The sequence below is a fragment of the Mauremys reevesii genome, linkage group 20 (genome assembly GCF_016161935.1).
Source record: "Mauremys reevesii isolate NIE-2019 linkage group 20, ASM1616193v1, whole genome shotgun sequence".
Classification (NCBI taxonomy): domain Eukaryota; kingdom Metazoa; phylum Chordata; order Testudines; family Geoemydidae; genus Mauremys; species Mauremys reevesii.
In genome coordinates, this window is record NC_052642.1 from 17,252,653 (window position 1) to 17,276,072 (window position 23,420).

General features: G+C 46.1%; 2 protein-coding genes across 8 annotated transcripts in view; one reads left to right on the forward strand and one right to left on the reverse strand.

Moving 5' to 3' along the window:
- SYNRG (synergin gamma) overlaps positions 1 to 4,486 on the forward strand; it is a 61,065-nt gene extending 56,579 nt beyond the window's left edge. For 2 of the 4 annotated variants that reach the window (XM_039507322.1, XM_039507323.1), the window contains one exon: positions 159 to 4,486. In XM_039507322.1, the coding sequence (XP_039363256.1) occupies positions 159 to 290 (132 nt within the window). In that variant the 3' untranslated portion in view covers positions 291 to 4,486. The remainder of the gene's footprint in view (positions 1 to 158) is intronic. The other 2 variants (XM_039507324.1, XM_039507327.1) reach the window with 2 other exon arrangements.
- A 4,097-nt stretch (positions 4,487 to 8,583) lies between these two features.
- Positions 8,584 to 23,420, reverse strand: part of DUSP14 (dual specificity phosphatase 14) — a 34,050-nt gene continuing 19,213 nt past the window's right edge. For 2 of the 4 annotated variants that reach the window (XM_039507950.1, XM_039507951.1), the window contains exon 2: positions 8,584 to 9,758. In XM_039507950.1, the coding sequence (XP_039363884.1) occupies positions 9,044 to 9,640 (597 nt within the window). In that variant the 5' untranslated portion in view covers positions 9,641 to 9,758 and the 3' untranslated portion in view covers positions 8,584 to 9,043. Of the gene's footprint in view, positions 9,759 to 11,944; positions 11,994 to 18,269; positions 18,335 to 23,420 lie in introns of those variants that run through there. The other 2 variants (XM_039507952.1, XM_039507953.1) reach the window with 2 other exon arrangements.

Consider the following 23,420-nt stretch of genomic DNA (forward strand, 5'->3'; position numbering starts at 1 on the left):
TGCAGTTGAGGATGATGTCTATAGAGTGACGGGGCGAGGTCTGATGGTACTGTGCCTTCTTAGTGTAAACACATCCGCAGATGTCTGATCTCCTCTTTAGCTCTGACATCACTGAGCAGATGGGACTGTCACACTTGTTTCAATTTTTGTTATTCTAGGCGTTTAATTCAGAAACGGATCATTTCAAACTGGCTTATGGAGGGCACCAGTACCATGCAAGCTGTGCAAACTTCTGGATCAACTGTGTGGAGCCGAAACCTCCAGGCCTCATTTTGCCAGACCTGCTTTGAAAGGACTTACGCTGAAGGAGGGATCACATCAGTCAATGACAAGACATGGTCTTGATGGTGGTGATGTAGGGGAATAAACACTGAAGGCTTTTTTGGGCAGCGGTTAGAGTAGTGAAATGTTCATTTCTGCATTTCTTCTGTACTGCAATGGGTCAAAACCACTCTCTCATATGAGTTCCCCATGAAGAATTTCACTGGAAGGTTCAAGCCATCATTGAGGTTTTCAGAAATAATCAGAGAATGTTGCACTGTGGCATTTCAATCTCTCTCAAGCTGAAATTGGTTAGCACTTTTTGAGATGTAGCAACTCACTGTGGTAATCAAGGTAAATTGATGCATGAGGTGGAATAGGTCTTACTGTTTCAAGAAAGATGAAATACTAGGCTGTGTGTGTTTAAACTGAAACGGCCCCTTAACCAAATGCGTGAAATGTGTATTTGCTAACTATTCTTTCCTCTAATTTTACTATATGAACCCAGAGTGGTGTTTTTCCTTAGATATTTGCTCCTACAGTATTACAATGCACAAGAAGTGACAGTAATGTTCAAGGAGAAGTAAGTTATTGACCTAGAAGGAAATGGATTGTTAGGTTGCAATGAGCCATTGTTTATTTATAGAATTATTGTTCTGTATTACAGAATACATTTTATTCATACATTTAGTGGGTTAGTATTGGGAGAAGAAACTGGGATAAAAATCATTGTATCTAAATTTATCATACCATATCTTTCAGGGGCGGCTCCAGGCCCTAACACGCCAAGCGCGTGCTTGGGGTGGCAAGCCGCGGCGGGTGCTCTGGCAGCACCGCCGGGACCAGCGGACCCTCCGCAGGCAAACCGCCGGAGGCGGCCTGCCTGCCGTGCTTGGGGCGGCAAAATCCCTAGAGCCGCCCCTGTATCTTTAGGCTTCAGTACAGGCAGCTGGATTTTAAAACTTGCAGTCTTTACTTTGATGTAAATACTAGACAGACCTTTTTTCCCCTCTACTGGACTTGTCCTTCAACTGCAGACTTAAGGGGATATACTTTCAAAATGATGTATTATGCATTTAGCCCTCTGCGCTTTATTTTCTAATCATATAACTAAGTTGCTGCACATCGTGTTGAAAATCATACCCCACTAATATCAAATGCCCACTCCTGTATATTTCACTACACATTTGTGGTGTGTAAAAATGCTTTTCTTGATGGGACTCCTATGCGTATCTCATGCAATTTAATGTTGTCCATCATGGCTCACTCTTTCCCAGACTCCCAGAACTGATGGCACTGGTTGCCTTTGAGTTCATAGTTCAAACAGATATTAGCTTTTTCACGCTGGAATTCGAGATTTCCCAGCAGACTGCACAAATGTGAAATACATGGGTGCTGTTGGCCAGTGCTGCTGTCTGGACAGTAAGTGATTAATGTATCAGGCTATCAGATGATGTTACTCTCAAATCTAGATGTATAAGATTCTTTCTTTAGATACAACATCCAGATGACAGCGCAGAATACAGAAATAAAATAAGTTTACTGTGAAGACAACTTCCCAGTTCAGAAAGAACATAACAGTGCTTGAACTTCTGAATTACTCATTGCTTTACAGAATTTTTAATCCAATGGAAATGTGCTTTTGTTTCAAAAGGGCCTTACCACTATATGGCCTCTTAGTTTTGACTCTGTGAGGTAAGCAAGAGTTGCTGTTTGTTTTCTCAGTATAACTGATGATTTCATCATTCATTGATTTATTGTAGTTTCTCAAACAGACCTTGAGAGAAGCTTCCTTCTTTCCAAGATGTCAACAGCTGTCAAAGCAAGCCTTGTCTCTGTTCTAAGTAAATAGCTAATATTGACCTGTGGTTTTGATTTTCTGTGAACAAAATTGCATAGGGATAAAAATGATGGTTTGTATAAAAGGTTAGTTCTATTCACAGATTAATATACACCAAATGAAAGAGATCTTGGCTAATAAGAATGCTAGGTGAATGACCCTTATTTACATGAATTAAATTTAAAATAGATCTTCCTAGTCTCAGAAACCTGCTTATTGATCTAATAAGTAACATACTGCGCCTCCTGGTATCAGATCCAAGCTAATCAAGTGGCAGCTTTTCAATAACAATCAGCACCCACCTTCTGCTGTGCAAAGTTTATCGAAGCAAGCTGATTTCTGATTGGCTGGCCACTATTTTACTTACTAGTTGTGTTGTATAAGTGCAATAGACCTCAGAACAGCTCATTGTGACAAGATAATTGTCTCCCTCGTCAAATATTTCATGCTTAACCTTGACAATACGCTTCTTGCCATGCCATGTGCTGCTGTACACTTCTCCTCATGCCTGGTGCTTACTATTGCAAGTAGTCCCACTGACTAGTATAGGACTTACAGTAGTAAGTTAGCAGGATCAGACCCTTGGGCCCCGATTCAGCAAAGGACTTAAGCAAACGTCTAACGGTAAACACACGGTTTGTACCGCTGAAAGCAATGGCGCTGTTTGCATGCTTAAGTACTCGGCTGACTCAAGGTATTAGCTTGTATACATGCTGTACTGGGACAAGGGAAGCTTTTTATTAGCATGGGCTTCCTCCGCGGCTCTTCTTCTTTCAGGTTTAAGAGCATGGCCCGAGCTAAAGTAGCTACAGTGTGGAAACTCTACAGCAAACTTGTATTCCAAATACAGTACTGGTCATTGCACTGTGGCAAAAGTCGCTTCTAATTATGTTCTTTTTTTAATGTACCCGCTTGTTAAGCAAATATGTTATCTCTGTTAGAAGTATCCAGCACGTCTTTGGCACATAAATAGGGGGAAAGGGCATTTATGAGTATAATTACAGTAGAGCTTATTGGAGTATGGCACTACTAGTCCCCTGCTCTGTACAGAATGGGAACGTGGCAGGCAGTGTTACACTGATCATGTCAAGCAAAAGGCATTTTTCTAAACACCTTCAAAGGGTTCTCATGACGTGAATGTTTTACATTTAGATACCACTGATAAGGGCATTGCACAAGAAGGATCATTCCACTTACATATCCTAGTCATTAAAATGACTCAGTGTTGCATTCAGCTTCTGAGCTATTATACTGTTAGCCAAGGGCCCAGTGTCCTTGGAAACTGTATCCAAGGTTACAGTATTTTCTACACTGGATTGTGTCGGACCACTTTCCCTCGCTTTAATTGAGCGTAGGTTAACACACACACACTGAGACTTTTTGTCTTGGCCTATGGTGTTTTAGAACGGTAAATGAATTTCTCTTTGGATGTCGTCTGTTTCATTATCAAAATTTGTGAAGATGAATATTTTTAATGTACATATTCTCTGGATTTGCCTTGGGATTGCCTAAGGAAAATTATTTTTATTTGTGTTTTTTGTTTGTATCTTGATTTTTAACAGGTTATTTTCTTGGTTAATTTAAATTTTTTTTGCTATCTCATACTCCATAGGTTCCTAATGGTGCAGTTTGTCTAAACTTCTCAGTTGAAATATACTAAAGTAATCTTTCCTTCCAGTACTTATAGTTTGATTTGTCCCTAATGCCTGTACCAAGATCTCTTGATAAATTGGTTGTCATGTGACTTTTTAATTACCCCAGCAATCTTTCCGACCTCTCTTTGTTATAAAGTTTTTTTAATTTGTTACATGTGAATTATTACATTCTGCACTTGAACATTCCAGTGAATTTTCAGCCCCAGCAGCAGTTTGTTTTTACTTAAGTTTATTTTGAACTAAATTGAGTAGCACTTTCTTGGAAAACCATGTAAAATGTGAAATTAAGATGAAGTACGGCCTTAGAAAAGGAAGCTTGTGAAAACCCAAGTAATACACTCTTTCCTAATTAGTTACATGTTAAATTAATGAGGCCTAGAACAAAAAGGATGCCTTTTCAATAAAAGCTGCTATTGTACAATTACTTTTTTCTTAAATATTTTTTGCTCTCTGGGCCTTTATTTAATTCTGATTCTCAATGTTAAAATATAAATGTAATAGTTGTTTCTTCCTGCATTTGGGTGAATATACATTTCTCTTGTGTAGATGGCTTTGTGATTAGTATAGCAGTGGATCCTCTTGTTTTAATTTGTGATGTGCTGGAGTAGTTGCTAGTATTTTAAACCTGGTAAGAATAATTTTTATTATTTTACCTTTTAATATATGATTTACTTCACATATTCTTGCAACGGTTTATAAATACTTTGTTGAATCTCAATGAAATGTTGATCTCAATAAAGAACTCTTTATTTATGACAAATCTGTACGGTGACTTGTTGCAGGATGCAGCCAGTAGAGTGTTGCGGTGTGTTACTGATTCACATTGACATCTCACCTTTCATACTCTGAGAGAGAGTCTGGTTATGTGTTTAGGTGGGTTCTGATGGGAGTTTTCCACTCAAACATAGCAATGAGATGGAATCTTCCCTGCTATGATGGGGGATTTGAGAAGCTTCCCCCCAGCAAAACATACTTGGGAACTTCATTGATCTTTATTTTAAGTGTTGTGCAGATACTACGTTTTGCACCAAGTTGTCTGTAGTTCTTGTTTAAATACAGGTGAAACAAACACTTTGATAGCTGACACGTTGAGTTTGGTGGTAGCATTCATAAGTAGCTGTGTCTGGCTCTGACTCGGCAAAGCACATATATAGTTAAACCTGTGCTTAAGTGCTTTCCCAGGTCAGTGGATAACAATGCACCCCACAGACCTACACCAGACTGGAGTGAATATTCTTTTTTGTCTAGTGGTCAAAGATGCCATTAGTTCTAAGCTATATCCACAACACCCAAAGCACGGTTACCGATAAGTCACTTGTACCCATAGGTCCTATGATAAAAATGCAGCCTGGAAGAAAAATGATTGTGCTGTCATAAGATCTCAAGGCTGCTTAGTCTATAAGCCTTGACATTGATTTGATAGTACAAAGTTAGGAACAACTCAATGAATTTTAACATGAATAAGTGTATGCTGTGCCTTCTAGCATAACAACTGGTGCAGGCCTGCTGATTATGCGGCAAAAATAACTTGATGGGGAGAAAAAAACAGAATGGCTTGAACTGCAGAATGTTTCGGCTTTGACTCTCTTCTACGCTGAATTATGAGACCAGCCTCATAATAAAGCAGTCCTGTATTTGCACACTGCACTCCATGGCTAACAAATGTTTGAGCTGCCTCACCTAGCAACCTGGAAAGTGTGAGCTCTTGAAAATGGGCGTAGAGAGCTATTTAACGATATAGAGATGAGACCTTCCTGTTAGCAATAGAGTTCTCTGTACGGAAGAATGAGCTTTTCAACAAATCCACCAGAGAGATGTTTCAAGATATTTCAGATTCATCAACTGGTGGCAATACTGGAGTTAGGAAATCTACAGCTCTGCCTTTAACTGTGCTTGTAGTTTATAGATGGCTGTTTTGAGGATTCTTGGTCCCTGGTCTAATTAGTACTTTCTTGTGTTGGGAAGGGTTTTTGTGTTAATCTTGTGGTAGAAGCACAGGACAGGGAGCTGGAGGATTTGGGTTCTGGTCCTCGATCTGCCACAGTCATTTTGTGCGTCCTTGGCCAAATCACTTAGCATCTCTCTGGGTGAAATCCTGACTTCATTGAAGTTGATAGCAAAACTCCCACTGACTTCATAGAATCATAGATTATTAGGGTTGGAAGGGACCTCAGGAGATCATCTAGTCCAACCCCCTGCTCAAAGCAGGACCAATCCCCAAATGGCCCCCTCAAGGACTGAACTCACAACCCTGGGTCTAGGGCAAGGATTTTGTGCCCTGTGCTTTAGTTAACTCATCTGCAAGGCACCTCGATTTAAGAAAGATGTGGACAAACTGGAGTGAGGCCAGAGGAGAGCAACAAAAAATTGTAAAAAGTTGATAAAACCTGTCCTATCAGGAAAGGGTAAAAAAAACCTGGGTGTGTTTATGTCTTGATAAAAGAAACGGTTGGGGTGGGGAGACCTGATGAGTCTTCAAATATGTTAAGGGCTGTTTTAAAGAGGACAGTGATCAATTGTTCTCCATGTCCACTGAAAGTAGGACAAGAAGAAATTGGCTTTACCTGCAGCAAGTGGGAATTTAGGTTAGATATTAGGGAAAAACTTTCTAACTGTAAGAGTATTTAAGCTCTGCAGTAGGCTTCCAGAGGATGTTGTCAAATCCCGGTCATTGGAGGTTTTTAAGAACGGGTTAGACAAATACCTCTCAGGGATGGTGTAGGTGTACTTGGTCCTACCTCAGCACAGGGGGTGAACCAGATGACCTCTTGTGGTCCTTACCAGCCCTCCATGTCTATGATTCTAAAAAGGGGAAAGAAACTTCCCTCCTGCACTCAGCAGTTAATAGAGAGAAATGTAAAGAAGGGTTTGCAGTGGAATTGGGTGTACACATGTAAGGAAAAATAACCATTTAAATATGCGCTCTTGAAAGCGTTAAGGTATTTTATAACAACTTCGTTTTAACAGTGGTCTCATTACGCCCAAAGCCTTGGGTACATATGTGTTGAGCCCACAGCTGATGTGGTTTCTGTGGATGCTTCTCCTTTCTGTGCCTCAAGAGGTAAGCAGAGTTCTCCCTTTTTATATCTCCTTGCACCATTATCCCACCAAATGCAGTAAGTGGCCTTGGAGCCGAATTCACTGGCCGCTGACTTCAATGGGAGTCATTCCATTGACTTCATTGGGCACTGAATCTGACCCTAGAAGCTGTCACATTTTCTTTTCCCAGTAGGAACGTGGTGCTTGCCCACTGTGGTGAAATTCAGATCTTCACAGTTCATTTGAAAACTTCTTTCAGTACTGAGTTAATCAAAGTGTATCTCTTGGATTCAGGCCAACCCTCTGTCATGAATCCATTTAAATTTTGTTTTCCCACTGATGCATGTGCAGCTCAGGCTACAGAGACTTGATTCTGATCCCATTTAAACATTGTTTTTTCACAAGGGACAACTTCATTATTGTCAGTAGTCCTGATTTACCCTGGAAGACCAGAATCCTGCCCACTAAGTTGTAGAGTCTACACTGTCTGGTGCAACAAACCATTATGACAGACACATCAGTTATTTCCAATACTTTTCTTAAACCAGAATATCAGCATTTCAGAAATTCAAATACAACTCTAGAGGATAAAAATACAGTAATGATCCCAATTCAGTGCCTGGCTTTTCTGTAGTGAGAGGTCTATGTTAGTGTGTCTTAGAGGTCTAGATTTAGTGTACCCAATTTAGTCAAGTTACTGGTAACTGATTACAAGATTTAATAAAAATGCATTTGTATTTGTGATTTGTATTAACATTACTATTGAAGCTTAACCACTGTTGTTGCTGGAATTTCAGAGATGGTAAGAGCCTGATTATGAACAGGAACTCCTGGGTTCTAGTTTTAATCTTTATTAAGATTATTTTCTACAAGTATAGCCTCTCATTTAAATCAGATATCTATCTCTGTGTATCCAGAAATCTGCATCTTCCTCCTTTAGAGAAACAAGGAAAGATGCAAACAGTCTTGTTGAGTAAGTTACTTGCTTTGTTCTTTCGATGTTCCAGCTATGTTTGTTAAATAGTGATATGCAAGGATGTGGATAATACTCACGACTCAGCTGTCATATCATCTAGTATCTTCTACCACTTTTCAGGCTATAACCTTTTTTTTTTTTCCCCTCATCAGAAGCAAAACAAAGCAAAGACTTCTCAGTAAAGACACCTTTGTACTGGAGGTTTAACAGATAAACGTATTTTGCTTAGAAAAATTCAGGAATGCAACATAATCCTTGAGGCCCTAACACTGTGAATCGGAAAAGATCTGAGGCAGATAATGACTATACTTACAGCTAAGTTATCAAGCAGATTTACCTACTTTCTATTTACCAGTTGACTGAATACTAAAAAATACAGCTCCAACCCCTTTGGGAGGGTAGCCGTGTAGTCAAAGCTTAATTTGGCTGGCCAGTGTGGGAAACGTTAACCCATCACTTCTGTCCTGGTCTTCACTTTGAAATGAGCTCTGTTGTTTGCTCCCCAATCATGCAAACATTTACTCATGTACATAAAATTATTCAGGTGCATAAATGCTTGCAGGAGCTGCTACCCTAGTGTGGAATGGGGGTGGGGGGACGCACTGGCAGCATTCATTTGTCTTAATTGTTTAAATTTTATTTATGACAGGCTTTGACTGGCTTAACTATTTATAAAGATTTAAAAAGCTGGCTAACGATCTCTAACACTATATACCGAGAGCCACTATGGTATTGAAAGAAAATGACAGCGTTAGCAACACTTTTTTCCACACTCCTCCCTCCCTGTCTCTTAATAAAACCAACACACTGAGTTGGAGTTTAGAGGTGGAGCTCATTCATTTTGTGCTAGGGCCGCTCATCAGGGTTTTGCGCGGAAGAAAATAAGCTAGTAAAGAAATATCCAGGCTACCTCATCACAAAGTGTACTTTGTTCATTAATTCTGCCAAGTGCCTTTTAGTTCTTCACTTGTAGTATACTAGTAAACTGACTGCAGGGGATGCTTTGTGGAAGAACTAAATTTAGTAGAGAGAGCTGACTGTAATGTTCAATCAAGGGAGGATAGGGCGAGGATTCCGTGTGTGTGTGTGTGTGTGTGTGTGTGTTTTGGGAAGTGTTGGCCTTGCTGGTTAGGGACGTGACAATTAGCAAGGTTCTGCTGTATGGTAAAGAACTAAAAGTTGGCCATCAAAAGAGAAGGGAATGTCTCCACTCTGGTAGATGCAGAACAGCAAGTCTCTTGTGCTCTTATTCTTCCTGTTGATGCAGTCACATTAAATCCCCCAGTAAGGCATGAGCTGTCTCCCCTCTCTCTCATAAACGTCTGGGAGTATACCATACGGCGTCTGTACCATTTTAACCGTTGTCTTCCCAAACAACTTCCGCTCGTAGTCTATCAGCTGCCTCCAGAAACCCACGTTGGGGTGAATGACGGGGCGCCTTGACTTGACCCAGTTGTAAGCCTCAAACAGAGACACGTTGTGGTACTTCATCAGATAAGCGATGCACAGGGTGGCCGATCTGCTCACACCAGCTGCACAATGGACTAAGGTGGCCCCGTGCTTCCGCGTGACGCTTTGTATTTTATCCGCCACGCTGTCAAAGTATAGGGAGATGGGGGCATTGGGCACGTCAGCCAGAGGCACTTTGACATACTCAAATTGGGGCCAGTTAAAGTTGGGGATCTCAATGGTGGCATTGATTATGCAGGTAATGCCCCGGGACAGAAGAAGTTGTCGGTTTGAGGCCACGCTGCCCCTGCTCAGGTACAGAGAGGGGGTGATTTGGGCGATGCCCCCAAGTTCTCCTTCAGTAAACATTCGAGGTGCCATCAGAACTCGTGGTAAGGAGTGGTGGTTTCTGGAGGTCATGGAGGTTCCTGGCTCTCAGGCTTCCATTATGGGAAGGGATCCAATGTGATCTACCACGGAAATTGTCTTGCCTGGAGGCTTTAATAAGGAAAAACTTTTCTTCGCTTGGTCACTAACCCTGTAAAATACAAGCAACACTGTAAGTGGGACAGAGATAACAGCAGCCCTCCAATGTAGAAAGGCAGAATCCTATCTATGCCCTGGAGTGCCCCCTGGTGGTGTAAGCTCTCCAGGGCAGGGACTGCCTTTCTGTCTTGTGCGCACAGTTGGGCCCCTTGACAAATAACAGTGAAAAACACCCGGTTTGCACCTCCTTCCTCTGAAATGCACCCTCCTTTTTTACACATCTAAACTAGGTCACCTACAAAGAAAATAAACATTCGAGGATTCCCCTTCTGTTCCCTTTATCATAGTTAAGAGGCCTGAAAGAGGCCCACACACACATGGTAGAAAGTCAGGTCCTGTCTAGGTTGGAAGATGGTCTGGAGAACGAATAAATTGGTACCATTACCGGAGCCAAGAGACTGAAAGCTGAATGAGTACAAGGGGAAGAGATTTTTTAGTCTGATTCTTTTAGGATTCTTTTTTAATGCCTCTTTAATGTCAATGACTAATATACTGGAGAAAGGAAGCCTTTGTTAGGGCGTGAGAACCCCTCCCCCTTCACTTAAGGGTTATGAGCCTTTGGGACTGACAGCATTTCCTCCAGCGAAGACCAGAGTTGGGCATTCCTGCTATTTCAGAGATTAAAAACAAACACACACACCAGGCAGAACCAAGAAAAAACCTTTTCAACAGCCTGTCCCTCCCCTCCTCCTCACCAACCTGTGAGCCCTTCACAATAAACTATAGAGAAGCAAAGAGAGGCACATTCCCAGTTTATTTTAATAATTTGCAGGTCATCTTCCAACAGTCTAAGTCTGGAAATGAAATTGGCAGCTGTTCTCTTCAGCCTGATGTTGGGAGTTACTCATCCAAAGAATTGATTTGCTTTAGCCAAACACAAATTATGCTTTAGTCAAACCAAGCTATTGGGCTCAGTACAGAGGTAACTGGGTGAAATTTAATGGCCTGAGCCATACGGGAGGTCAGACTAGAAGATCTAGTGGTCCCATTTGGCCTTAAAATCTATGAATCAAAGAGACAAGCTTGCTGTAACATTTTGTGTTCAACACTATACTGCGGATAAGTTAGATCATCAATAACTAGGGCCCTACCAAAATCACAGTTCATTTTGATCAATTTCAGGGTCCTGGGATTTTAAAAATGGTTAATTTCATGATTTCGGCTATTTTAATCTGAAATGTCAGTGTGTTGTAACTGTAGGGGTCCTGACCCAAAAAGGAGTTTTGGGGTGGCGAAGGGGGGGTTGCGGTACCGCTACCCTTATTGCTGCTGGAGGTGATGCTGCCTTCAGAGCTGGGCTCCCGGCCTGCAGCTGCCACTCTCCAGCTGCCCAGCTCTGAAGGCAGAGCTGCCTTAAGCAGCAGCACAGAAGTAAGGATAGCCTGGTATGATATTGTCACCCTTACTTCTGAGCTGCGGCCTACAGAGCTGGGCCCTCAGTCAGCAGCCACCACTGTTCAGCCGCCTAGCTCTGAAGGCAGCAGCGCAGAAATAGGGGTGGCATGGTATGGTATTGCCACCGGTACCTCTGTGGTACTGCTGGCGGGGCGCTGCCTTCAGAGCTGGGCAGCCAGAGTGTGGTGGCTGTTGACCCTCCCCTAAAATAACCTTGTGACCCCCCCCCCGAAACTCCCTTTTGGGTCAGGACCCCCAATTTGAGAACCGCTGGTCTCCCCTGTGGAATCAGTACAGTACAGGGTAAAAGCTCACAAAAGACAGATCTCATGGGGGGAAGAGCAGATTTCTTGGTCCGTGACACGTTTTTCATGGCTGTGAATTTGGTAGGGCCCTATCAATAACCTAGTGACGCAGGGTCAGTATCCTCTTTGGCATGTATCTGTAATACGCTGATTTAATGTGTGCTACTGTCTCCGTCTAGTGGCTTGTTCCTGTTAGGATAAAGCTTGCTACGCACACCCAGCTAACTAAATTATCCCTTTAACTCAACCAGTAAGGACTTGAGTTTTAGGTACTGATGGTTTTGAGTTGGAATGCCCTGGATGCGGGGTTTATGTATGCAGCCATGGCATGTTACATAACTGCCTGGCCATTTCTGCTGTGTCCATCCAGCAATAGCATGTATGTCAGCTAGCTTTCTCAAAGAAATAAAATCGCTGCACTAGCCCCATCAGACTCTACATTATAAAGAAGGGGAAAAGAAGGGTCTTGGGCCCTTACATTCAGGGGAAACCTTCCCTTTTGTGGAATTCTCCCTTTGGGCTCACAGCTACGGCACTGCGACAGCTGCTGTTGTTGGTATAGTGAATCCAAACGTGAACTGGGAGAAGAACAAGGAATTGCTATTATTAGGGTAGGTGCTGAATGTACATAGGATAGTAGATTGTTCCACCTCAGAAGAGCTTACATCCTAAATAAACGCTGGATTGACAGCCTCAAGTATTTGAAATCATGAGTCAGGCCCCTCAAATCATCAGAATAAATGTTGGGTTCACTTGGTTTTCTGGGTTTTGAGCCTTTCGGGTGCATCTGGATCATATTTTCAGCCTTTTCTCTGCATTTCTGAAGGCTAAAAACTTGCCTTTTTTTTTTTTTAAGGGAAAGCTGAGATTCTCACCTAATGACATGAATCCAGGAACAAAGGCTTTAAGAAACCCATTAAATATCATGAGCATTGGCAACACCGTATAGGCTAAGGGATACAACATAGAAAACAACTGTGTCTCTGTTACATTCTGTACGTCACACAGTGGATGGAGCTGAAAATAGAACCCAGATCTCCAGACCCAATCTAGTGCCTTAAGCACAAGACCAACCTTTTTCCCTTGTAGGTTTTTTAGAGTGTCATGTATCATTTTTTCTATGGTAGGGTTACAGCATTCCTCTGGCAAGAGGAAATGATCGTTTCATGACTCTGGTGACGGAGAAGCATTTAAATGAGTTTCAACGCCAGAGCATAAAAGTGCTGTAGTTAGTTGACTCAAAGCCAAATTCAGTGCTCGGCTTTTCTGAGCTGGCTACAGGAATGTGACACAAATGCCTGAGTTTTGTTGTACAGTATCAGATGACAATGAAGTCATCTGAATGGAACAGCTCCCTTTTTACATAGACTAATCTAAAAATAATGTAGCTCCAGGAAAGAATACTTGATGAACGTAAAAACCAACACACAGCTCTCCTCTCGAAAATGCTGCTACGGTGTGGCAGGTAAAGAGTGAGGAATAGCCTCCTTTGAAAAAGCTTTGAGTATTGCACACTTTTGGTTTTCACTCCCTGCTACCTTTTTTGCCTGTTTTTCATTTAGCTAGCCAAGATCTAGCACGTTCTAACGGGTGCCAAGAGCAAGAGGCTTGAGGTGGTTATGGCTGATGCACTGTGCATTGCTCTGGCCTTGCGCTGGGTGGGTTACTCGGATGGTAGGCAGGAAAGGAATCGTTTTTCCTTACATGGATTTTTAGCTACCCACAAACTGCATGCTGCACTTGAAAGGGGAAGGAGCTCAGGTGAGCAGCAGAGGGCAAAGGAAAAGCTGATTTGGTCTTCGGAGCCAGCGCCTCGGGAGATAAATAAAACATGGGATGCTGGTGTCAGGTGTCCAATCAAGTGTAATGGGCAGGCAAACTCAGTGGTAAACTCTATCCCCTGGAGAAGTGATCCAGTTTTAAAAGGCACAGTACGGAGGGCTGATCTGAGCTGCTGGGATTTCTGCTTAGAAGGCGGGTAGCCAGTGCAAACAGGCATAATAAAGGCTGTAAGTGCGTCTCTTCTTCGCTCAGAAGAGCCATGTACATCCACAGTGCTATATAAATAACTACATCCGCCTGATGCAGGCAGTTAAAAATCCCAAAGGATGCCTGATGTGGATCCTGCCTCTAAATACTGGAATGAAACTGGCAAAGTGGTAGCTATATCGCTGCCCTCTATTGGACAGAATTCAGAACAGCTCAACCGTGTTTCATACCTTTTCTACTGCTAACTGAGGTTCTCCTTTAGACTAAGAGGCTCCTGTCTTTTTGGGGCAGGAGGATCAGAGTTCTACCCCTGCTGTCCATGACAGTAGCACACAGCACAGTGAGATTTCAGGATGACGATGGCTTTGTTACGTTATAAAAGGCATCCCTTGCAAAACACTGCCGAACAGTACCTTACTGCACCTTCGCTGCTGCTCAGAGGCACGGAGCATGCTGGATGTTGACTGACTGTGGCTTAGGAACTGAGCCAAGCTAGCTGGCGACAGGAGAATATGATTGTTTAAAACCAGTGCACATCTCCTTTGCAGAAGGATGTGTAAAACTCAGCAAACGCCCCTTTGGATGGCCTTTAGCTTTGACTGCAAATAGTGGCAACATGCAAATATGCTGCTGAGATTCAAAGTGATGGCAGGCACCTGCTCCAGCAGTCACCCAAGTGTTTTCAGTTGGGTTACAGAACTTGGGCTTTGCTGAGAGCTCATACAGCCCTAATCAAGTTCGAACCGCCTCAAGCTTCCCCTCCGAGCCGAGAACAAGCAGTTGGCTAGTGATCAGTTTGGCAAGGGGGTTCCTTCCAGCCGTGAAGGTGACAACAGAGAATATGGTTAGTAGAGATCAGATCTTCTGTTCCAAAAAACAGTGGAGTCAAGGAGGGGTGAGGGCTTGTCAGTCTAAACTATTAAGCTGGACCCATCAGCTCTTTCCAGAGGCAAGAGTGAGGCCTTTACAGCTTGTGGCTAATTACAGCATAACACACTAACCTGCCTAGCACAACTGGCATTGGCAATTTTGAAGCCCCTTCCCCTGCAACTCAGCCCTTTTGGATCATGATGATTTGTGCACAGATTTAGGGGCATCATCCAAATTTTGCCAAGGAGCCCCAGCCATGACCTGGCGTGATCCCTCCTCGGAGTGAGAGGGGAGGTCAGGCTCCAGGGCCCTTTCGGTCCTTAAGCTCTGTGCAGAGGCCGCAGGAGCCATTTGTCTAGTGGGAACAGGCGGGTGACCACCAGCTTGTGTCATGTGGGCCCCCACCTACCTATTAACAACTCTGTCACCAGTGACCTGGGCTGGACTTGAACAGGAAACCTTGTGTAACTTGTGCTTGCTCAGGGTGCCTCGCTGTAGTGGCTGAATCAGCTAGAAGTTTGCCTGTCCAGCCTTTGTGGACTTCAGTGAGTGGCGGCTTGTGCTTCCAGATCCAGAGGTCCTGGGTTTGATCCCTGCTTCCCTCACGGGCGCATCCTGTTACGCTACTCCTTGCTGAATGCTCCAAATCCCATTGCCAGCCATCCCTGCGGCACAGCTCTCGCCATGAACAACACTTGGCAGTAGCCAGCTAATCAACCGAACAGACAGTGCAACGTGCCAGTCTCAGACTGCTCCCAGGAGAGATTCGAAGCACGTGAGCCCCGTGCCCTCCTGGCTGCTTTAGACGTGCTGCTGCTTTTCAGGAAGCCGCTTTCTGCAGACACCAAATTATTAATGCTTTTACACTCAGCAAGCTAGGCCTGCTCTGTAAACCACACACCAGCTTGTGTTGCATGAAGCTGCCTGCGTGTGAACTGCAGTGCGTTTCCTGTAGCATCTAGCCTTAGATGGCCTCTCCCAGCCAGGGTAAAATTGCAGTCAGTTGTTGGTGGGGATTTTTTGCTGCTGGTTAATGTGTGATGTTGCTCGTACGCCTCACCAGATACACATTAGTTATTGTTATGTGGGGCTATTTGACATTCACAAAACTGACGGTGGTTCTGCCACTGGAATACCCAGGACACTGCCCTGCTTGGAAAAATGAGAGGATAAAATCAATATAAAATAAAGGCCTGTTTATCTCAATCATGGCAGCTATTCACCGCAGTAAATTTAACAGAACAGCCCATAGATTAAGGAACCTGGACAGCGTCCAACGGAATGTGCTAGTGTAGCTAGTGCCGTCAGTTATGTGCCAGTTCCTCAGAGCGTGGGGTCGTGTAGGCAGTTCCCTGGGGTTGCTCGTGAGCACTGCCAGGCTCCCCAGAGCAGCAGAAGTCCCCTGCATGGCCTTGCAGCCATAGCAAAGTAGTGGGGGGGAGGGGAGATGTCACACCTGCCGTTAATCACTGAGCACTGGCCCAGCGACCCTGTTTTGATCTATAGCCCCTACCATGAAAGGGTTAATTTGCAACTTTTGAGAGCTACGTACCTGTTTCCTGGACTCACCCAATAAGAGTTTGTTTGATGGTGTAACTGTAAGACGCTGGCTGGGTGCAGGTACTTATGCCCCAATCCCTCTAGGGGGTGTGCAAAACATCCTGCTGAATGAATTCTTTTAGCCAGGGGCCATGGTGTTGGTGCAGGGGCATCTCTGCTGACCACCGTGGTGTGTGTGTGTGTGTGTGTGTGTGTGTGTGTGTGTGTGTGTGTGTGTGTGTGTGTGTGTGTACGTACACGCGCACACAATTTATTATAAAGCTTGCACCTCCCTTTGGCTAGTGGAGTTTCTTAGGCCCAAGGCTTCACTGAATGTCTGCCATTGCAGTTTCCATTGAACCCAGCTGAATTACTCTTTCCTCATTAAGCCAGTTATTTTTCTCACTCCCCTCTGGACTCGGACACAATTGCTCTTAACACAAGAGTCACTCTGACCGTACCATGTAGAAAAGGGCTTGGGGGGGGGCCATCTTTCCACCGGCAGCTAGCTTATTAACACTACGGGGAGCAGAGCTGCTGATGTTCAAATGCACTAAGCAGGCAGCCAAGCCTCCGACTAATCCAATGCCATAAGAGCGTGAGTAAAGCAGGCCATTTCTACCGCAGGCAGGCTCACCGCGTCAGAGGGGAGTTCAGCTGTTTGCACAGGAACACTGAACACCGTTCTTTGGACTGGGCAGCACAGACTCTATTCTGAGCTCTCGCACCGGGAAGTGGAGCAGTTTGCTTTGCCCCTTCACGCAGCCTGAATCACCCTATTCTTCTCTCAAGTGCCTGAAACGCTGCTGCTAGGGAAAGTAGGCTGGGGAGTGAGAATCGCCTTCCACGGCTCATTCCTCCTCTTTGTTTTGCTTGTCCTTGCTTGGTTATATAATGTGGGATTTCCATAGACTCCGAGAACTGGGAGGGACCTCGAGAGGTCAGCTAGTCCAGTCCCCTGCACTCAAGGCAGGACTGCGCGTTCGCTAGACCGTCCCTGACAGCTGTTTGTCTAACCGGCTCTTAAAAAGCCCCAAGGCAGGCGCCTAAAGGAGTTAAGCCCCAAGTCCACAAATATCTTTAGACTCCTAACTCCTGTTGAAATCAATGCAAGTTAGGTGCTAAATATCTTTTGAGTACCTGGGCCTATGTGCCCAAATTTCATTCACTTTAAGCAGGAGGTCGGACTTGATCATCATGATGGTCCTTTTTGGCCTAAAAATCAATGAACCCATGAAAAAATCTCACCCAGTCATAACCACGTACTTTCCACTGTCACTAGAGTAGCAGCCCTCCTTGGCTCCCTCCCGTAAGAGCGAGCAGTACTGACATCGTTCCTAACCATGGGAAGAGTCCAGGAGAGAGCTGGTCCCCAGTGTGCATATCTGAGCGCTAATCACTGAGCTCTGACAGCAGAATACATCCACCGAGACACGTGTCTTCCACCTGGTTTGCTACTAAGGTGTCGTTGCACTGCAGGAGCTGGGAGCCTCTGCTGAATGAATGCTGTGGATGTGCTGATGCACCACTGCATTCGGTGAAGCTGTCTGTCTTTTCAAACCTACCCCATGGTGGGTCTGAGGCAGCGTTAATAAAGGCACGCTGGCCGCATGCCAGTTGCACAGAAATATTATGTTGAGGGTTGCTTTTAGAGCCAACTACCCCATTCAGCTTCAAAAAGAGGAGGGGTTTTCTTTGCTCTAGAAAAGTTAATAGCCCTGGGGAGGAAGGGGGTGATGGTGCAGGGCAGTAGGTGGAATCCTGCTCTTCTCGGCCACTGAGCCAGAGCTGGTCTGCCCAGCTCAGTCGTGGCTAGGAATCTGTGCCAGCTGATGGCTCTTTGATGGCCTCATGCTAATTAGTGGACAGTTTTCCGTCTGGCAGTGGGCCCTAATTTGCAGTTTGTGCCATAACAGCACAGACCCACTAATCCACAGGGAGCCTCTAGGCCAGTGGTCCCCCAACTTTTCACAGTCATGCCCCCCCTTTACCCCTGCCCACGCCCTTCCCCCCCATCCTGGGAGCCAGAAGCGGGGCGTGGACAGGAGTAAGGGGGCTGAGGCTGGGGCCGCAGGTCGGGGTGGGGCTGGGAATTGAACCGCGGCCGGGAGCTGAGGCTGGTGGAAGGACCGGGGCTGGTAGCAGAGCCACAGCGGGGGGCCGAGGCTGGGGAGTCGTGGCCAGGAGCCGGGGCCATGGCTGGGGGTGGAGCTGGCCTGGGGGGTGCTCCCGTCCTGCTCCCCGTGTGGGCTGGCCCGGGCCTCGCCACACACAACCCCACCCCCCCGGAGGGGAGTGCGCCCCAGAGGCTGGGGACCTCCGCCCTGGGCTCTCACCACGTCTTGGCCAGTCCAGCGCTCACCCCCTGAAGTGAACCCTCCCCAAGTGTGTTCGGTGGGACCCACCTGAGGAAAGGCTGTTGGCCGCCATACCAGCGGGGTGGGTGTGCTGCGTTGGTCCTTATGAAATGGGCGGGGACAACAGAAGCAAGCTCCTCCCCTCCAGCAGCGATTGGTGGATTCTTGCACTTCCACCTGTGTTTAAGGGGCTGTAGGGAGGAGCCCGGCTGATGCTGTGTTGTGAGAAGGTCCCATATTCAAAGGCTCAAGGTCCCTCTCAGGTGATTGAGTCCCCTCAGCCCTGCCCTGTGGTGTGGATTTCCCCGGAAGGCCTGGAAAACCTTCAGCTCCCGGAGGAGAGGTCACCTCTGCGCTACGTCCCTCTCATACGGGCTTCACTGCCGGTCTGCCTCCTGCCAACATGGATAACAGCCTCCTAGGTACTCAGCCAGCCATGGACACTATGCGCAGCTGGCCGTGCATTTTATGTACCAGCAACAGGTATGTGGTTTCCTATGATGGGAAAGTCTTGAAGGCGCAGTGGGAGCCTGAGCGGACAGGCAGAGGACTCTGTGACTCAGGGTTGAGATGCACAAAGAAAACAGCATGAAGGATGCTTTGCATTACTGTGGTTAGATGGTGGCTCTCAACCTCCCCAGGGTGGCTGCTCTGGCACTGTTTGCTTAACGCACAGAGAATGTTGGAAATCCCTGTGGATTTGGGGTGAGACAGTCAGCCAGTGAAATGTGTGCAAATTCTAGTGTCTTTAAGCTTCTCCAGGCTGACACAAGGGACCTAAATCAAAGCTTTCCTGGGGATTTATGTGTATGCACCCACCAAACACTGAAGCTGGGATTTTTCAGGAGGGTCCAGCACTCACCCTCTGGGCCAGAGCTATGAAAGAAATCAGTTTGCATTTAGGCACCAAAATAAGTGGCCAGATTTTCCTACAAACTATATGCATGTTGGGTGCCGACCTCTGGAAATTAGCTTTTGTGACTTTTATTTCAAGTCATGTGACATCTGAGTGGTCTGTCTGATGGCTCCGTTTCCTGAAATCCTGTGATTGCATGAGGAGCTCTGCTTTTGTTTTTACAACTAGTAAGTTTCTACACCTAGGGTGCAGAAAAATACTTGAAAACGTGACCGGCGCGCTCCCTAAAGGCACAAAAGGCAAATTAGGACCAGCATAGTTTGGCTTAAAAATCATTAATCAAGTATTGGACTAGGACTCAGGAGAGCTGGGTTCTATTCCTGGCTCTGCCACTGGCCTGCTGGGTGACCATGGGCAAGTCACTTTCTTCTCTGTGATTCAGTTTCTGTGTCTGTGAAATGGAGAGAACAATACTGACCTCCTTTGTAAAATGCTTTGAGAGTTACGGAGGAAAAGAGGTACAGAAGAGTGAGGTTTTACTAAATAAGTATAAAGCGTGTCTCAGACCCTGAGTTATTTGCAACAAGCCCCTTGTGGTACCATTTGGGGAAATAACTAAATCTAGAGGATTGAGTTTTCCCCAAGAGAAAGGAAACTACATCCCTGGTCCTTTCCTGAAGCACTGTCTGGGGTTTTAATCAGGTTAGTGGCCCAGGTGTGTGAAATGTCACTATTAAAGCCGGATCTTCCCCTTCTCCCAAGAGAGATTAAATTATTCATTTTAAACATGACAAATGGGCACTCATGCTGTGGTAAAGAGGAGAGTCAATATTGTAGGCACGGAGTGAGCTAGTCTGCTTGGGGCTCTTCTGAGCCAGGCTAAGCAGCAAAAATTGCTGCTTTTCTTGGCTAGTGGTGTTTCAAATGTGTGTCAGTGGACAGCCTGCCTCGAAAACCTTCCCCGGGGCCTGATGTTGCTTGAGTGAAGTCGGTGGCAGGTTCTCCTATGCCCACGGGAGCAGGGTCAGATTCACGTCTGGGCCTCTCTCTTCCTTTCCCCTCACTGTTTGCAAAGATGTAATTTGAATGTTCTAGAAGGGAAGGCTGCCCACCCTATATCGGAGCAGCAGGAATGTGAGGATGGTGGGAGTATCCCACAGACAGTCACATACTTGGGCAGAAGCTTCTGCCCCAGCAGTGGCTTCGTAACATTTTCTTGATCCGTGAAACCCATAATGGCTTGGCTACCATATCCCACCATCCTGTGTGCAGGGGCGGCTCTAGAAAGTAGGCTGCCCCAAGCAGCGCGGAGCGCTGCGCCGCCCTTCCCCGGTCCCGCGGCAGGTCCCCTCTTCCCGCGGCTCCGGTTGAGCTCCTGCCGGCAGGCCTGCGGCAGGTCCACCGGAGCCCGGGACCAGCGGACCTGCCGCAGTCATGCCTGTGGGAGCTCAACCGGAGCCGCGGGAAGACGGGACCCGCCGCAGTCATGCCTGCGGCAGGTCCGCTCGTTCCGGGCTCCGGTGGACCTGCCGCAGGCATGCCGGCGGGAGCCCAACCGGAGCCAAATGCCGCCCCCCCGGGAAACGGCCGCCCCAAGCGCCTGCTTGGCGCGCTGGGGTCTAGAGCCGCCCCTGCCTGTGTGTAAACAATGGATTGACAGGGGGATGGGACACGGGATGAATTAGTGTTTGTCACTTTGTGGGTGAAATGGGGGCGTGGGGTGTGAGGTGTGGATGTGCTGTTGATTCCCACAATTATGCCATTTCAGTATTCATGGCTTAGTCCCCTGTTCCTTTGTAAATGCATCCAACATCCTACGCTGGCTTTTGCTTTTGCTGCCTTTGGGTAAAAGTTGATGTGTTCATTGAGCTGTCAGTGATGATACCTCAACTCTTCCCACAAGGGTTATAGCTGATTCTGAACCCATCCGTACAACCTTGTGATGGGAGGAAAGCAAGTCAGTCAAGAAAGTTAATGGGAACCAGGTGGTAAAAGTGAAATCATTTTAGAAAAGAGGGAGAATGCCTTGGTTGTGTCTCTGTCTAATGCTCAGAGGTGTATGGTGCAAGCCTTGAACCAAATTCTGTGCTGACTTGCACTGCGTAGAAGTGAGTTGGGTAATCTGGAGGATAAGTCACTGCAGAATTGGGCCATCTGGTTTTCATTCCTGAAAATCATCCATTAACTCAGAAACTCCAAGCTTTTTGAGGCAGGAACCATCTTTTTTGTTCTGTCTTTGTATAGTGCCTAACACAGTGGGGGCTCGGGCTGTGATGGGGGTTCGTATGCACCACTGCATACCCCACTACAAGTAAAACAGGCTAGCAGGTCCCCAAGGTTTTAGGGTTGAGTTTACAGCATGACTCTACTCTGGAAACAGAGACTGTGTACATGGCCTCCTGAAGTCCCACATTTATCATCTCTCAGTGAATTCATCTCAGATCTGCTCAGTCCGCAAATATAAAGACTTCCCCACTCTGCCACCCAACAAATTCAGCCAGAGATCTGAGAGTCAAGCTGGGTTCTTTCTTTCTCATGCATTGTCACTCGCAATGAATGTTCTGCAGGACAGCAGTGACCTGTGCACCCTCAGTGACACCAGTGTAACCTGGCTGCCATCAAAATATGCTCTCCATTGCCTTTGTTCGGTTTGCACAGGCATAACTGATTGGAGCGTAGTAAACAAGTCTGTGAATGGCACATAAAAAAGAAGTAGACTCCAGCTCGCTGTCTCATAGCTGAATTGGCTTTGCAGGGTTAATGACAGTAAAAGGAGCAGGTCTCTCCGCTAGGAGGGTGCCACTTCTTACAGAGTCACTTGGAAGAGCAGACCTGCCCTTTTAAACTGTTCTAACTGGCTCTGTGAAACATCTTGAAAGTGATAGCAAAACCTCCGGGGGGTAGTTACATAATTGGATTCCTGTAGGTCCAGGTGCTTAATTAGGAGGCCAACCCTGATTTACATAGATCAAGGTAACCACGGGGAGCTGTAAATTAGAAGGGAGCACAGAAGCATTAAGCACACGCAGCGCTGTGTTATACCAGGACATTTGCACACAGGGTGACCAGACAGCAAGTGTGAAAAATCGGGACAGGAGCTGGGGGGTAATAGGAGCCTATATAAGACAAAGCCCCAAATATCAGGCCCGTCCCTATAAAATTGGGACATCTATTTGCACATCTCGGGTGCAGTGTAAGGTGTGAGACCTGCTGCCTTGTGACTGTGTCCAAATGAGCTAGGGTATAGCTACGCTCTGACTACTCTCCCCGTTTGTCAGTGCAGCTGCAGGGCAGGGTTAGATGGCCTGGGGAGTGAAAACTCCTGCCTCTGGCTTACACGCTGCTTAGTGCTAGTGTGGAAAATCCTAGTGAAGACTAGGGCTAGAGTCTCCCTTCTTGCCTTGTGGTGTTGCTCTAAAGAGCAATGGGTCAGGCGTTCTATTCGGGGTACATTTAGAGATGGCTTATAAGGGTTAATTGATGGGAAAAACATGATACAGGCCTGTTGTAGGTGGTTAAAGGCCATCCACGGTGTATATTGTAGATGGCTATAAGCAACTTATTAAGCGGTTGAATTCTAGCTATTGGATTAGCTCACTGTTGAAATATCTATTAATTGCGTGTGTCTCCTAGCCTTGATGTCCCTTTAATATAAAGTGTGGCCGAGCCAGGGGTGAGTCCCCGATTGTCACTGCTCTTTTGCAGTGCCAGGCACTCTGCGGAACAGGTCCGAGGAGCTTGCAGTCTAGAGTTCGACAGGCCCCAACAAGCAACCAGAAAGTGGAGCAGGCGGCAAGGCAAGAGCTGCGATAAGATCCTGCGGTTACCCTGTGCAGGCACACGCACACGGTGCTGGCTTTTCGCTTTCTCGTTGAGCAACCCTGGGTGGCACAAGCGAGAGGGATTTCAGTGGAGGGGTGTGGTTCGGGGATTTGGGATTGGGATTTTTGGCGGATGACGTTTTCTCCTATGACCCAAAGCGTTCTGCACGTGGGCTTCTTTGGAAATATCCCTTAGTGCCTCACTAGTTGCAGTAGTATCTTCCCCCTGAGCTAAACTGAGCTCTCCCCACCGGTACACTGTGTTCCCTGCATGCGACATCGCATCCTTCCCCTCCGCTTTGAGGAATAGGAACAGTCAGGGCTGCTTTTTTCCCACTTGACAGCTGGATCCTGCCAGCTGCTGACACCATCTCCCCATGGGGGAGCTGCAGAGGCTGGGAAAGGATTTAGGCTGGGGAGTAGGAGGGGGTGGTAACACAGCATGTGCTGATATTTACAAACTTCTGAGTACTGGGCTCTGGGCAGGAGCCTCCCAACGCAAGAAGCCAATGGATTTTTATT